The 15,018-nt window shown below is 50.3% G+C and overlaps 6 protein-coding genes across 6 annotated transcripts; 1 reads left to right on the forward strand and 5 right to left on the reverse strand.

Moving 5' to 3' along the window:
• Positions 1-31: 31 nt before the first annotated feature.
• On the reverse strand, positions 32-4,120 carry N7508_006761 (ABC transporter ATP-binding protein; the record flags this gene model as incomplete). Its single annotated transcript, XM_058464827.1, has 3 exons — positions 32-3,048; positions 3,117-4,032; positions 4,088-4,120. The coding sequence occupies 3 exons, from the start codon at positions 4,118-4,120 to the stop codon at positions 32-34; spliced, it is 3,966 nt and encodes a 1,321-aa protein (XP_058318680.1).
• An 812-nt stretch (positions 4,121-4,932) lies between these two features.
• N7508_006762 (GNAT family N-acetyltransferase) lies at positions 4,933-6,313 on the reverse strand (the record flags this gene model as incomplete). The annotated part of the gene is made up of 2 exons (XM_058464828.1): positions 4,933-5,295; positions 5,348-6,313. The coding sequence occupies 2 exons, from the start codon at positions 6,311-6,313 to the stop codon at positions 4,933-4,935; spliced, it is 1,329 nt and encodes a 442-aa protein (XP_058318681.1).
• An 839-nt stretch (positions 6,314-7,152) lies between these two features.
• Positions 7,153-12,894, forward strand: N7508_006763 (uncharacterized protein; the record flags this gene model as incomplete). The annotated part of the gene is made up of 2 exons (XM_058464829.1): positions 7,153-7,497; positions 7,546-12,894. 2 exons carry the CDS (start codon positions 7,153-7,155, stop codon positions 12,892-12,894), a joined length of 5,694 nt encoding a protein of 1,897 aa, XP_058318682.1.
• Positions 12,895-12,968: 74 nt separating this feature from the next.
• N7508_006764 (uncharacterized protein) lies at positions 12,969-13,286 on the reverse strand (the record flags this gene model as incomplete). Its single annotated transcript, XM_058464830.1, has 2 exons — positions 12,969-13,079; positions 13,128-13,286. 2 exons carry the CDS (start codon positions 13,284-13,286, stop codon positions 12,969-12,971), a joined length of 270 nt encoding a protein of 89 aa, XP_058318683.1.
• A 17-nt stretch (positions 13,287-13,303) lies between these two features.
• On the reverse strand, positions 13,304-14,012 carry N7508_006765 (uncharacterized protein; the record flags this gene model as incomplete). Its single annotated transcript, XM_058464831.1, has 4 exons — positions 13,304-13,408; positions 13,456-13,776; positions 13,842-13,975; positions 14,000-14,012. The coding sequence occupies 4 exons, from the start codon at positions 14,010-14,012 to the stop codon at positions 13,304-13,306; spliced, it is 573 nt and encodes a 190-aa protein (XP_058318684.1).
• A 143-nt stretch (positions 14,013-14,155) lies between these two features.
• N7508_006766 (uncharacterized protein) lies at positions 14,156-14,641 on the reverse strand (the record flags this gene model as incomplete). Its single annotated transcript, XM_058464832.1, has 2 exons — positions 14,156-14,546; positions 14,586-14,641. The coding sequence occupies 2 exons, from the start codon at positions 14,639-14,641 to the stop codon at positions 14,156-14,158; spliced, it is 447 nt and encodes a 148-aa protein (XP_058318685.1).
• Positions 14,642-15,018: the final 377 nt, after the last annotated feature.

A 15,018-nucleotide genomic window follows, 5' to 3' on the forward strand; every position in this document is an offset into this window, starting at 1 on the left:
TATTTCCGTACTTTATTGAGAGAACCAAAATCTACCCATCAACCGCCTGGTTCAAGGCATTAACCCGGTAAGACTCACTCCGCTCAACCAGCTGAGCATGAGTACCCTGTTCAACACATCGCCCATCCTCAATCAAGAAAATGACATCAGCCTTCCGAATCGTATACAGACGATGGGCAATTGCAATAACAGTCATTTTTTTAGTGGCCTTCTCTAGACCATCCTGAAGAAGACGTTCGGACTCTGCATCCAGGGCACTGGTCGACTCATCGAGTAGCAGCAACTTCGGCTTGCGAATCAATGCGCGGGCAATTGCAAGTCGTTGCTTTTGACCTCCAGAGAGACGATCGCCGTTGGGACCACAGGCTGTATCGTACCCTTCGGGTAGTTGCATGATCGTCTCATGAATGTTTGCCAGCTGACAAGCCTCTTCCATTTCGGCTTGCGAGATGTTGTGGCCTGGTCTCGCGCCAAGGGCGAGGTTGAAACGGATACTTCCTTCGAACATGACACTTTGCTGTGGAACATAAGCGATCGAGTCGCGGAAGGAGATGTCTCCGTGAGAGATATCTTTTCCGTCGACTTCGACGATACCCGACTCGGGGGTGTAGAGTCGTTCAACGAGGGAGATGATGGTGGACTTGCCAGCACCACTGGGTCCCACCAGTGCCGCGAATTGACCTGATTTGACGTTCAAGTCTAGTCCATGAAGAACGCGAGTATCAGGTCGGGCGGGATAAGAGAACCGAACATGCTTGAATGAGACGCTGGTTCCGCTGCGGCTATCATCGACCTTTTCGCGCATAGTGGCCGTGGCTTCAATATCATCTGTGGAGCCTTCGAGCAGTTCTTGTGGACCTGCAATGGGCTTTGAGAGGTTCTTCGTGGACCCCAGATCCAGAAGGTTCAGCAGTCGGCGGGTAGCCTGGAAGGCACGCGCAACATCCGGTGCGAGAGCAAATACCTGACCCCATAGCTGTGAGCTGACAAGGAGAGCGAGTTGAACGATGAAGAACTGGGTCTGAGTATAGCGACCCTCAATGATGTTCTTCGCTCCCCACCAGTATGCAAGACCATACAGGAAGTTGCTCAGACCGTATCCAATAGCAAGCCAGAGGTTGACCCAGGCACTTTGACGGGTCATCTCCTTCATTGGGGCTGCTAGCGAGCGACGGTATGTTCCCATAATTTCGTGCTCTAGGGAGAGGGACATGACGGTCTTGATTGAGTTGACCGCTTCAACGGTGATGCCGACGGACCGAGCAAAGGCTTCCAAGTGCTTTTCTTGGAATGTAGCGAGTGATGTTACTCGCATCCATCCAGCACCCAGTACTAAAGGAATGACAGAGAGGCACACCACGGCCATACGCCAGGCAATGATGTGAGTCATGATGATAGCAGCGACCAAGTTGACGCAAATGGAAAGGATTGTACAAACGACAGAGCCCGTCAGACCTCCGAGGGCATTGCTGTCAGTAGTGATCAAGGATAGTAGCAGGGATGGATTGCGGTCATTTGATTCGTGCCATGCCAGGTTTTGCTCGAGGATGGAGCGCAACGAGAGAACTCGTACTTTGTAGATGATGTTCTCTGCCATCCAGCCGAATAGAGACCAACTGAGGAAGTTCGCAAAGAATTCAATGATGGCCAGGACGAAGAACATCAGACCGTAGAATTCACCAGCATCGCGGATATTCTGTGGGTCTTCACAGCCACTAAGCTTGCTAACGACATTACCGAAGATCACTGCTGATCCACAGTATGTACCTCCAATAACCACAGCGCCTGTCACGGCGAGGATTAGAACAAAGGTGTAAGGACGGAACATGGAGCCCAATGACCCAACTGTCGCAGAGAATGATCGTGTAGTTGCAACAGCACCGGCCTTCTCCTTAGGCTTGGACTCTTTGACGGGTGCTGCAGCGACCTTCTCCTCATTGTCGGGAAGGTTAGAAACGGTAGAGATATCTGTTTTTTCAGCTTTCTCGTTGATTTGTTCCACTGGTGAAGCAGATCTAGTGGAGGATCCTTCTCCAGCGCCGTGGACATTGAGGTTTTGTAGACGGACGAGTTCAGCATATGCACCGTTGCGAGTCAACAAGTCCGAGTGGCTACCTTGTTCAACCAGCTTTCCTTGTCTCATGACGATGATATTATCGGCGTTCTTGATGGTTGAAAGACGATGGGCGATAGTAATGACGGTCCGACCGACGGCAACACTTTCAATAGCGCGCTGAATGCGCATTTCTGTGGCGGAGTCCAGGGAGGCAGTGGCTTCATCCAAAATGAGAATTTTGGGGTCCTTGACTAGAGCACGCGCCAAAGAAATACGTTGCTTTTGTCCACCACTGATCAGATTTCCACTGGAGCCGACCATGGTGCCATAGCCTTCTTGCAGCTTCTCGATAAATCCATTGGCGTCGGCTAACAAAGCAGCATGTTCAACAAGGTCCACGATCTCTCGTGCGTGATTTCCATGTTCCAAAGACGCGGGCACGATTCTTTGACCATCCCTCACAGCCTCAGCAATTTCAGCCAACGTCGTACTGGTCAGGATCGGTTTAAGATGACCGTGAGTTGGAGAGTTGATCAATCCCAGTGCGATGTTTTCAAAAATTGAACGATCGAGGAGGCAAGGTTCTTGCTGGACCAGACTGATGTTGCTTCTTAAAGCACGAACATTCAGGGACTTCACATCGTGTCCATCCATGAAGACAGATCCTTCAATCGCATCGTAGAACCGAGTTACCAGTCCCGCCACGGTAGACTTTCCACTTCCAGACAGTCCAACAATAGCAGTTTGCTGGCCAGCGGGACAAGAGAATGATAGATCTTGAAGCACTGGCTTGTCTTTGCGAGAGGGAAAAGTGAAAGAAACATTGCGCAATTCAATATCGCCCTTAACGTCCGACAAGACATCGCCGGAGTTCTCGTCGGTTCCATCGATAGTAGATGAGTGATCGATATCGGCACGTAATTTGGTGAATGCGACCGACGCGGCGTCGAAGCTTTGAATGAAGGGTGCGACTTGACTGAGGATCAAGGATGCTAAAAGACAACACAACAACACAATCAGCAAATGGATCTAAAGTACATGTTCTTTTCACTCTGCTTACCATCCACCAGAATAAAAATGACCGTATATGTAGCTCCAACAGTCATGCTGCCACCATTCTCGACCGAATCCGCAATCTGCCTCGAACCCTGCCAGAACGCCAAGGCATTGGCAGAAAAAGCAATGAAGTAGAGCAGCCCAGCTTGACTAGCAGTCGCAATAGACTTACGAATGCCGGCAACTCGTCCGGGGTTCAAGAACTCAATAAATTTCTCCTCTAGTCGCACATTAGCGGAGAAAGCATGAACAACCATAGTATTCGAGAAAGCCTCCAACGCGACCGAAGATGCCTTTGTCATGCTATCCAGAGCGCGACCAAAGTACTTCTGGACAAAGTACCCTCCAAGCAGGGACATGATCAAATATGCCGGAGTCAACGAAACTAGCATACCCGCCAACTTGGCGTCCTTGATAAAGGCAACGATGTATGCAGTCACGAAAAAGGCCAATGAGTTCATCATAATGCCGACCTTCTCAGATGTGCCTTGCTGCACAGTGGTAATATCACCAGAGATTCTGGAGGATGCCTCACCAGCAGGAAGATTATCGAAGAAAGCCGCGTCCTGACGGAGCAACGCCTTAAAATACTTTTCGCGGAGACGCTGAGCGAGTCTTTCGCCCGTGATATTCCATGTGAAGACATAAATATAAACCAAACAGAGGTAAGCGATTCCAATATAGACGATCATCAAGACCTTCGAATTGATTCCGGCCTGGTAGGACGCGCCATTCGTGCTGTTCGCATTGCAAGTTGTCGAGTTCATTTCATCCACCAATTGACCGAAGACGATGGACATGATTGGGAATGGAACTCCCGAGGCGATCGCTGAGACGACTGCCAGCACAAGTAGGGCGATGTCCGACTTGCTAGGCTCGCCATAGACGAATAGTCTGAAGAAGACGGCCCTGTCCCTCCACTGTAGATTGGATTAGCTTGTGGTGATCAATGATAGGAATGCTGGAGTAACTTACGGTGCGCTTTGGCGCTACATCTAATTCACCCATGTTGAATGATTTCTCTCAAGGGATGGATGAAGAAGAAACATCATCATGGTCAACTTTCAAGAAAGTTAGACAAAAATGCACGCCCCGCTGGAATACCAAGGGAACGGTGTATTGTCAATGGGGTGTGTATTATTGTATCTTTTGAAACTTTGGTATGTTTGACTGTACTGTAAGTTTGGACCCTTATCAGATCGACATCCGCGCTAGTAACATCGAAATTGTTTGCCGAGAACTCAGGGTCTCCACCAAGTATCAAACTGGGGAGATCGTTTCCCTAAGAACAGTAAAGGGAAGCCGAACCCGAAACCCTGTCGATTACTCCATTCGGCAATTTCCGCTAGTTTCGGGGTTAATGTCATGCGGTGATACTGTTCACACTATGTGTGTGAACGTGATTCATAATCTCTCCAACAAAGACAGCGGCCCGCTAACCTTTTCCTCCCAAGCTTCTTGGCATTTTTAATATGGCGCATATGTTCAAAACGCACTATTGCAAACTGGGGCAACTTCGGCTACGAAGGAATGTCGGGATGACCCGGCCATGGCGTACCTGGTTTTGATCCCGAATCAGATTAGATGGTGCTGACGCGTTATCGCCCAGAATTGACTTTACTTGGCCGAGCTTGGCAAAAGTGAAAAGAGATAAAAAGGTAAAAACAAGTCAATGCGCTTGCAGGGGTCGTCGGATTTAAGCGGATTTATTTGAAGCTCCGTTTTTTTAAAAAAAAATTGCCAGGGATACCCCCTACTGGATAATGGATTCATGAATAAAGCCATAGTATAATTCTACATATTTGTGGATTCTATATACATCATAGTTTCAACGAGCGGAACGGGTTACGGTCCAGCAAGTCGGACCCATCAAACCGCACGGGAGCAACGTGGAAGAACTTTTCCCGACTTCCAAGAATTAGTGCAGACCGCTTATGAGGGAGATCCACAAGCCTGTCCAGGTTCATTCCTGTGGCGTGGTCGTAGGTCAGGGGGGCTAGGTTGGAGTACTTCGGCTCGCCGGTGACGAAGTCCGTTCGAGGCTCGTCTAAGAAGATGTAATGCATCAAGCTAGACCACCATGCCATTGTACGGTGTGAGCCGCGGAACTTTTCGTTGCCAACTAGTGAGTGACGGCCACGATCCCAATCGCCTGCGTCATAGTAGGCGCCTAGGTGGTCCTCCTGGAATGAGATTAGCAAGATTTGTTGTGCAGTGATGGCAGTAAAATCAAACCTTAGTCCAGTAGAGCTCATGGTAAGAGAAGAAGGTGTCATTGAACTTGGCAAGGACAGCAATCTGGTGAGGATCCTCTTGGACTGTCTTTAAATATTGGCGATGCTGGTCCAAGGTGCCAGTTTCATTCCACCCCTGCGCTACGCGCGGGTCATTTTGCCAAGTGTTGAAGAGCCGGAGGTGCTCGTTGTTTGTGTAATCCAGTGCAAAGACTGAGAAGAACTCATTCAAGTGTGGGATATAGCGACTGTAGATGCGCGATCCGGGGGCTGGCTTCGGTGAGCGTACAGGGTGGTGGGCATGAACGCGTCGCTCAGGGAAGCCAGTAGTAACAGTGTGTTGGCGAGGACGAGTGGGATATTCGTTCAAGGGTTTGCGCATGAAGCTGTAAATACCGGGGTCAGCTACCCATGCAGGACGGGTGCCGAAGGGTGAGCCGGCTCCTTGCCAGAAGCTGCTGCGATAGAAGACCAGCTGGCCAATGTGATTCGTGGAGACAGGGATGGGTTTTCCTGGTGGTGCAGAAGGTTCAGGGTGTGCGATGGCAAGGCCAACACTTTGCAGCTCGCGTGCAAGCAGGGCACTATCCTCGCCGGAGAGTACAGCACGGAAAATCTCAAACTCGCTGCGCAGTGTCTCAATTGCATAGACCACATTCCAGATCTGGCCCACCGTGGGTGTCTCCGAACCTGACCATGTGATATGCGTGACAGGGCTTCTTTGGGCACGAGCCCAGGGAGAGTTATTTCCATCATCCGGTGTGGAAGCAGTGTCAGGCTGCGTCAGGTCTGTGAACCTCAAGGAGGCATGGTGAAGTGGTTTCGGCGGTGGTACCCCATCGTCGGCGCGGGGAGATCTACGCAGCTGGAACTTGCGCAGAGAGTGCTCGGTAGATACAACGTCCAGCTCATAGGTGGTCTTCCAGGGCTCTGGAAGCCGCACCAAAGGTAGAGTGTTCAAGGTCATTATAAAAAGTGATATCAACGCTGATGAACTATGAAGAGGAACCAGAGGAACTAAATAACAAGTCGATCACTGCACCGGATTTGGGGGCAAATTCGTCAGAGGGTGCTCGGGTCGGAGATTTCCATGTGTATAAGGAATTGATAATACTCGTCTAGTGTGCTCTGGTGTGCAGTAGCCAGCGAGGTCCAAAAACCGAGTCCTTGGCTACCATCACAGGCAACAGGTACCGTACATTCGTTCCGATACTTGGCGCTGACTAGTCCAAACAAGTAACGCAGAGCAGACGCCTCATACGACGTTGAGACCACCTGGTGATTGTTTTGGAAAAGGATCATCGTGATCCATCTCTGAAGGATCCGATGTCGCATGAAAGTGCTGAAACAGACCCAGGAAACGGAAGTAATCAAACAGGCGTTCTGGCACGTATGCATGTATACAGTGTATACTATGTCGAAGCACGAACGAATCCGCCCAAGACTGCCTGTCATGGCTCAGATCATCGAAGATCACCACTGGACCCTGCTAATTGATTATGATTGATTACTGCGAGGCAGTGCATCTGGGCGTTTCTTGGCAGGATCCGTATGTGTAAGTTACCGTATGTTTCGTATTTTTCAGAGTGAAAGAATCCACTTTGGTATATTTGGAGTATACGCCTTGGCTTCATTTCTTGCAAGGCTCGGCGTAAATCGGTTGGGCCTTGTCCGTTGTGGTTCTATGATCATAGCGCGGCTTGCTGAATTTGTTCCTGAAGATCAGCGATACTTAACCCTTTTGTTTCTGCAATGCGGGCAGTATCCTTGGCAAGGCTTTTTCTTTAGAGATACTGTTCAATCGACATGGGCGAGTTCAGTGAACCCAGTGCTGCCTCTTGGGCTAGAGATGTTTCTGAGAAGCCAGACGATTTGAAATGGTCGGATTGTGTGGCTGTTCTTCCCGAGGCCGATCAAGAGCAAGTCCTCGTTCTAGCGTGGGTGCTCCTTCTCCATCGCGGGACTGTGCAAAGTGAAGATGCTGGATTTTCATGGGAGAAAAATGGGAAGCCCCAGGGAGCCCACATCAAGGATGTAATTGAGGGGGATGGGACCCTGCTAGGATCGGCTTTGCAAGTCATCCGGGGATTGGGTGACTTCTCCGGAGCTGGAGACATAATATCTTTGAAGAATTCTAGTGCCACCACCGAAGTAAGTTTTTGGCAATTCTGCAAGTCATTCAGCAGCTAACAAAATTAGGCAACATTTGCACTGGAAGCAAAGATCTCACAGGGCAACCTATATATTCGTGCAATTTCGAAAGCTCTCACAGCAACACAGCCCGTTAACGCTGTTCTACCTCATATCATCGCTGATATCCTGCTTTTTATCACTGCGAACCTTGACCGACCTACTTCTGAGGCTATTCAAATTCGAAGCCAGGAACTTTCACAAGTATGGAAGTGGAACGGCCCGATGCCCCCCACTATCGATCGCTGTATCCAAGATATGATCAGCGAAAAGGCGCAAAGCCAGCTTGAGCGTCCCTCTGTCGTGTCATGGGACGGGGAGATGACCTATGCACAGCTGGAAGAACGATCAACGTGGCTAGCAAAGCATTTAGTTCACTTAGGCCTGCAGGCTGACCGAGCTGTGCCTTTGTGTTTCGAGAAGTCAATGTGGACCATTGTTGGTGTATTGGCAGTCATGAAAGCAGGTGGCGCGTTGGTCCTCATGGATCCTAGTCAACCGGAGGGACGACTGAACACTATCGCTACAGAGGTGGATGCCGAGTTCATCCTGACCTCGGAGTTGCAGACCGGTCTCGGCTCTCGCATCGTCCCCGGTGGAAAGCAGATCATTGTTGGACCGAGTCTATTCCAACAGGAGGTCGAGCTACCATCTGTCAGTCTACCAGTCGTACCAGCATCATCGACCCTGTACATTCAATTTACGTCTGGCAGCACCGGAAAGCCCAAAGGTGTGGTTATCTCCCATTCAAACTACACTAGTGGTGCAGTGCCTCGTGCTGCAGCAGTTGGTTATGGAGAGCACTCACGCGTGTTGGATTTCCCCTCGTATGCATTCGACGTCAGTGTCGACTGCATGCTGTGCACGCTAGCCAATGGCGGATGTATATGTGTGCCATCAGAAGACCAGAGAGTAAACGATCTCAGTGGTGCTATTCGTAATATGAGCGTGAACATGGCCCACATGACACCATCAGTTGCGCGTGTGCTGGCTCCAGATATCATGCCCTCATTGGAGGTTCTCGGTCTCGGCGGTGAAGCGATCACTGCCAGTGACGCTGCCGACTGGGGCCAGAAGACGCATATTGTTATTGCATATGGTCCATCGGAATGTACGGTTGGCTGTACAATCAACAATGATATCCCCCCTGGTCGGTCCTACACCAGTATTGGACGGGGTGTTGGAGGAACAACGTGGGTAGTGGACCCATCCAACCAGGACCGGCTGGTTCCCGTCGGCGCTGTAGGAGAGCTTCTTGTCGAAGGCCCAGTGGTCGGTGACGGATACCTAAACAATGCAGAGAAGACAGCAGAGGTCTTCATCGAGGACCCCGCCTGGTTGATTCAAGGCGGTGGAGATTACCCAGGTCGCAAGGGTCGTCTCTACAAGACTGGTGACCTGGTCCGATATGATCCCGATGCCTCAGGTAGCATTGTTTTCATCGGTCGTGCAGACTCACAGGTGAAGCTTCGCGGTCAGCGGGTGGAGCTTGGTGAAGTTGAATATCACGTCCGCAATTTCCTTCCCGCTGGTGCAAATGTTGCTGCCGAAGTGATATTCCCAGGCGGAAGGAAGTCCGATGCCACGCTAGTCGTGTTCGTGGCAGAGGAAAAGAGCGAGAAGACGGGCGTACCTGGCGAGATCACCTCTTTCTCAAGTGCATTCCAAAAGTTTCTCGCCGATATCGATGAGGCTCTAGCAACAGAACTCCCTCGATACATGATCCCCGCTGCATACATTCCACTTGACCAGATGCCACTCTTGGTGTCTCTCAAGACGGACCGAAAACAGCTCCGTGCTCTGGCAAGCGAATTGACGAGGCGACACATTGCCGAGCTGAAGACTTCGACAGCAGCCAAGGTGGCACCTCGCACAGACATGGAGCGCAGACTTCAAGGTCTTTGGATTAACTTGTTTGGCAATGACTCTGAGATCGGCATTCGTGACCATTTCTTCAGTCTGGGAGGCGACTCGCTCAAAGCCATGAGATTGGTAGCTGCTGCAAGAGAGCAACTTCTCGCTGTTCAGGTCACCGATATCTTCCAACATCCAACCATCGAGAATCTGGCCCTAAATGTGATGGAAATCAAGAGCACGGAGGCACCAGATGTTCCTGCATACTCACTTCTTCCAGAAGGCTGGAAGCCCGAGGAAGCCCAGACGGAGGTTGCATCTCTTTGCAATCTGGACTCTGCTGAGGTAGTTGATGTATATCCATGCACACCTCTCCAAGAAGCACTCATGGCTCTCTCAGCCAAGTATGCAGATGCATATGTTGCACAGCGAGTGATTGAACTCCCTAATGCCGGCGTCGCCGAGCAGCTGCGATCTGCTTTCGAGAGTGTGTCCGCAGACTCGGGGATTTTGCGCACAAGGATTGTGCAGGTTCCCCGCCGAGGATTGATGCAGTTGCTCATGCGAACAAGCTCTCCCTGGCTCGAGAGCTCTAATCTTTCCAAATACCTGAGCCAAGACACACTCAGAGGAATGGGTTTAGGCACTGAGCTCGCCCGTTTTGCTATTGTCAAAGACGAGACAACGAACAAGAATAGCATTGTGCTGAGCATCCACCATGCACTCTATGATGGCTGGTCTATGCCATTGATTGTGGATCGTGTTAATCGTGCCTATCGTGGTGAGGGCATCGGCAGCCCAACGCCTTTCAAGAACTTCATCAAGTGGCTCGGTGATACGGACGGAGCATCATCCAAGACATATTGGACAGAGCAGCTTCAAGGCGCTACTTCCATTCAGTTCCCTGTCATCCCATGGACTGGATACCAAGCTCGCGCCGACTCTCTGCTTGAGCACTATGTCAAGCTTCCCCGTGCTTCATCCAACTCGACGACCAGCATCGCCACTGCCATTCGAGGTGCCTGGGGTCTTCTGGCATCGCAATATACATCATCGGATGACATCGTATTTGGAGAGACGATGACTGGTCGCACAGCACCTGTAGCAGCCGTGGAAGAGATTGAGGGACCAATGATCACCACGGTCCCTGTTCGCATTTGTATCGATCGCAAGGCTCGGGTCTCAGAATATCTCCAGAGCATTCATGATCAAGCCCTGCACCGCATTCCTCACGAGCACATGGGTTTGCAACATATTCGTCGTTTGAACGCCGATGCTCGAGAGGCCTGCGAGTTGCGCACTGGCATTGTCATCCACCCAACCGTTGAGGAGAGTGCTGTCGACTTGGAGAAGAATCCTGATACCGCATTCGTTCCCACTAGCGAGGCAGAAGCCGCCCGTGAAGCACTGAAGTTCAACTCCTATTCCAACATGCTGGTCTTCACGGTCGATCCTAAGGGATTCCTTATCATGGCTAGCTTCGATTCCAAGACGATTGATGTCCCCCAGATGGATCAAGTGCTGAAACAATTTGATAGCCTGGTACAGAAGCTCTTCAACGACCCAGCTCAGCGCATCCAGAATATCTATGATGCCACCGCGCAGGTGGATATGACAGAACAACAGCGACTATCCACACTCGGCCCGGCACGTCTACCTGCAGAGAAGCTTTACGCTGATGTAAAGGGCACTTGGATCGTGGATCCCAACAACTATGAATGCTTGGTTCCTGTTGGCGGGGTTGGAGAGCTCCTCGTTGAGCGAGATAATGAATCGGATTTTGGTGAACTGGTTACCACTCCAACTTGGCTTAACCATTCTCCGAAGCTGTACTCCATCAACCAACTGGCAAAGTACACCAACGACGGTTCAGTCATTATTGTTCGCGCAAAGGATGCGCAAGTCGGGCAAGTCAGACCTCGTGTCAAGAGACATGACAGCGGTACAGCCGTAACGACCGTCCCACAGCAAAAGCTCCAGCGACTCTGGGGACAAATTCTGGATGTTCCCTTTGTGGACATTCTTTTGGATGATGATTTCTTCGACCTAGGAGGTGACTCGATCCGTGCCATGAAGCTGGTCTCCGAGGCACGGGCTGAAGGTTTGCAGCTGACTGTGACTACCATCTTCGATCACCGAGCCCTGTCTGACATGGCTCAGCATGCCGTTGAGGCCCAACCGGCGGATGCAATGGCTCGCGAATACGTGCCATTCAGCACACTAGACGTGACTGACGTGGATTCTTTCGTCGCCGATATTGGTCCCAAGCTTGCTCAGTCCGAGTGGAAGATCATCGACGCGTACCCAAGTCGTCCACTCCAGGAAATCGCCGTCCAAGGTACTGTCCAACTTCCTCGCTATTCAGTGCGATATGAACTGTTCTATATGGATATCGCGGTGGACCGCGACCAGCTGTTCAAAAGCTGCCAGGAACTTGTTTCTATGAATGAAATCCTTCGCACGATGTTCGTCGAGCACGACGCGACGTCCCTCAGCGTGGTTGTGGATGACATCAAATGCCCAATCGTCGAATTCGAGATTGACACTGACATAGAGAGCTTCAGCCAGAAGGTCTGCGAGGTAGACGTTCAGTCGCGCATTTCGCATGGAACACCCTTCGTGAAATTCATTTTCGTGCAACATGTCGACGGACCCAGCAGTCTACTCATGCGAATTTCGCATGCGCAGTATGATGAGATCTGTTTGCCAATCTTGCTGCAACAGCTTTCGGCACTCTACGAGGGAAGACCAGTACCTAAGAGCTTGCCGTTCTCCTCATATGTCGACCACGTTCTTCGCGCCAACATGCCGATCAGCATTCCGTATTGGCAGAATCTTCTACAAGGATCATCCATGACAAAGATCCAGCCAGACATCCCTATTATCTCGGGCGCTCACTTCGCTATCTCCAAGGATGTCAGTATCGCCAGGCGACCGAGAGACATCACAGTCGCTACTCTGCCCACTGCAGCTTGGGCACTATGTCTCGCCCGCCGTCTCTCCCTCAACGACGTGACATTTGGTGAGGTAGTCAGTGGCCGGAACATCGAACTCCCCAACGCTGACGCGGTTGTTGGGCCATCATGGCAATATGCACCTGTGCGCGTAAAGTTCGCTGATGGATGGACTGCAATGGACCTTCTGCAATTTGTGCAACGGCAACATCTTGAAAGTGCGCAGTACGAGGGCATGGGTCTCAAGGAAATTGTCCAGCAATGCACCGACTGGCCGGAGACGGTTGACTGGTTCGATTCCGTTGTCCACCAAGATGTTGAGCACATTGAAGATCTGTCTTTCATGGCGGCCAGCAGTCGTATGCAGACCATCTACCCGCATTTCGAGCCCTTGCGCGAGATCAAGGTGCAAGCATTCCCCAAGGGCGATACTCTTTGCATTGAGATTGTCACTGTGGAGTCGTGGTCTGACTTTGCGGTGCATTTGCTGGATGATGTTGTTGACACAGTTGGCCAATTGGTGAATCAAATTAATGAGAAGGTTCTGTGAGATTTGTGCCTATTTTTTGTTATTTAGTTAGGTTCCCTCTTTGCATACATTCACGTCTGCCAGTTACATCCGTGCTAGTCCTCTTCGTAGCCAATATCCTCCAGCGACCACAATAAATGCTCGTCTTTATCAGGATTTTCGAGAATCTCAGCATTTGGGATCATCTCATCGACTCCTTCGATCTCCTTCAGTGCCGTATGTCCTTAATCGAATCGGGCCATGAGCGCTTCCACCTGCTCATCCCGAAACTTGTATACCCATTTCTGGTATCCCCTGATGCAGAGATATTCCAGACTGTCTGGCAAAGAGTCTACCAGCATGGTGTTGGCCCGCTTCGTTTGAACCGTCCCGCGGAATCCATCGGCAAAGAACAGCAAAAATCCAATCCCCATGCTTCGCTCTTTTAACGCTACAAAGTCTTTGAGCACTCCTTTTTGTTCAAAGAGTCTGATGAGGAATTCACGTTAATTACGTTCATAGTCTTCCTCGTCCTCTGGGTCTTGTAGATACGGATCTATCAAAAGACAGTCATCGAAGTCCGGCTCACGAGTACCTGCTAACTTCAGCTCCTAGTAGTTGGCCTTGAAATAGAACACATGCGTCATTATCGATGTCAAGAATTTCAGGTGTTTCCCTGTGTTCGCATAGCCGCTTCATAAGCGCTTTCGGGTTGAAGCTGAAGTCCCCCTCGTCGAAAATTCCTCTGCCTCCAGTAGTGTATTGGAACTCCCGGAGTGTTTTGCAAGAGGACAACAACCTGAAGAAATGTATTGTTTTTGTAACCGCTGGGTTAATCCAAATCCTGCTAATGTTGGACGTTTTGTGCTCGTACCCTAAAGTTTCATTATTGAAATCTTCTTCAAGTAAGTCAATCCCGACAGACTCGATGGATGGAAGTCGATTGAAAAGGCCAAGGCAGGCAATTATATTGAATTGCACAAAGTCACGGTTGTCATGCCCGTGTTGCTGTTATTGATCAGATACGCATGGCGTAAGTGAAGATAGTGCTTGCCCTCCGGGTTGCGGTTAAATTCGCTCAGAAGTTCGACAACTGGATATTCCGTTTGGTTTTCGGTGGTATCTTCGAGTTGCTAATGGTGATTACAAGGCTGCGTCATGCCCAAGAATACAATATTGGGCGATACGGAAATTTAAATGCAAGCTAACGCCTGCACGACAAATGCTGGACGGGCCGTTCAGTTAGTTGTCTGAACGGAAATTGGATTAGATTCTCTCACTAAGTGATAAAGAGTGGTCCCATTTAGTCGGGGTAGTCTTTATTTGGGGTTTTCTGCATCAGCATGTGAACCATTCGCTCCTGTTTGGCACCGAGGGACCCAGCATCTCGGGCAGCAGATCTGAGAAGAGCCATTTCTTCTGGGCTCAATTCACGTTCATATTTTCTCGCCGGGTAGTCGCCGCTATGCTTTGGTGTCTGAATTAATTCAATCCTCTCAACAAATTGGCCGACATGAGGTCGCTTCAAGATATCCATGAATAGTCGAAACGCATGATCAATGCTTTGATGCTCTCCAGTAATACGAATATTCTGAAAGTTCTTGCTCTCATACATGTCACAAAACGTGCGGATGCCACATCTTGACCGAGAAAGGCCAGGAAATGCAGTCCGGTAAGCGAGAGAGAGGCCAGATCTGGAAAGCAGGCGCGTTGTGTGAAAAAAAGCCCCACACCCCATCCACGACAGATTGACGCTCATCTTGGAGATCATGCGAAGCACTGTTGACATTTGGAGCATCAGATACCAGGGTAGGCGTTAATGTTTAGAGGTCACGTGCCTCAAATCGCCCCTGAACCTAGTGCTGTACCCCTGAAACATAGATGAATGGAATAGCTCTGCCCAATTGAGCGCTTCTGGCTTCAGCTTTTGTTTCCTCTGGCTGCTGTGTGACTTATCTCGGAAACAGTGCAGTCAATGAGTTGGAGAGCCGGAGATACTCCGGAGAGAACGACGATCCCATACTAAAACGGGGGGTTGGAAAAACAATAAGCCGACAACAGGCTTCCCCGAGGTTACTTTCAGGGCGATGATTCACGACAATTGGCATTCTTCGCGCATTTGACTGTATTTTGGTTGGAGCTTCGGTCATCGGGCGGAGACTGAGT

Source organism: Penicillium antarcticum (genome assembly GCF_028974205.1).
Source record: "Penicillium antarcticum strain IBT 31339 chromosome Unknown utg000006l_segment0_segment0, whole genome shotgun sequence".
NCBI lineage: Eukaryota > Fungi > Ascomycota > Eurotiomycetes > Eurotiales > Aspergillaceae > Penicillium > Penicillium antarcticum.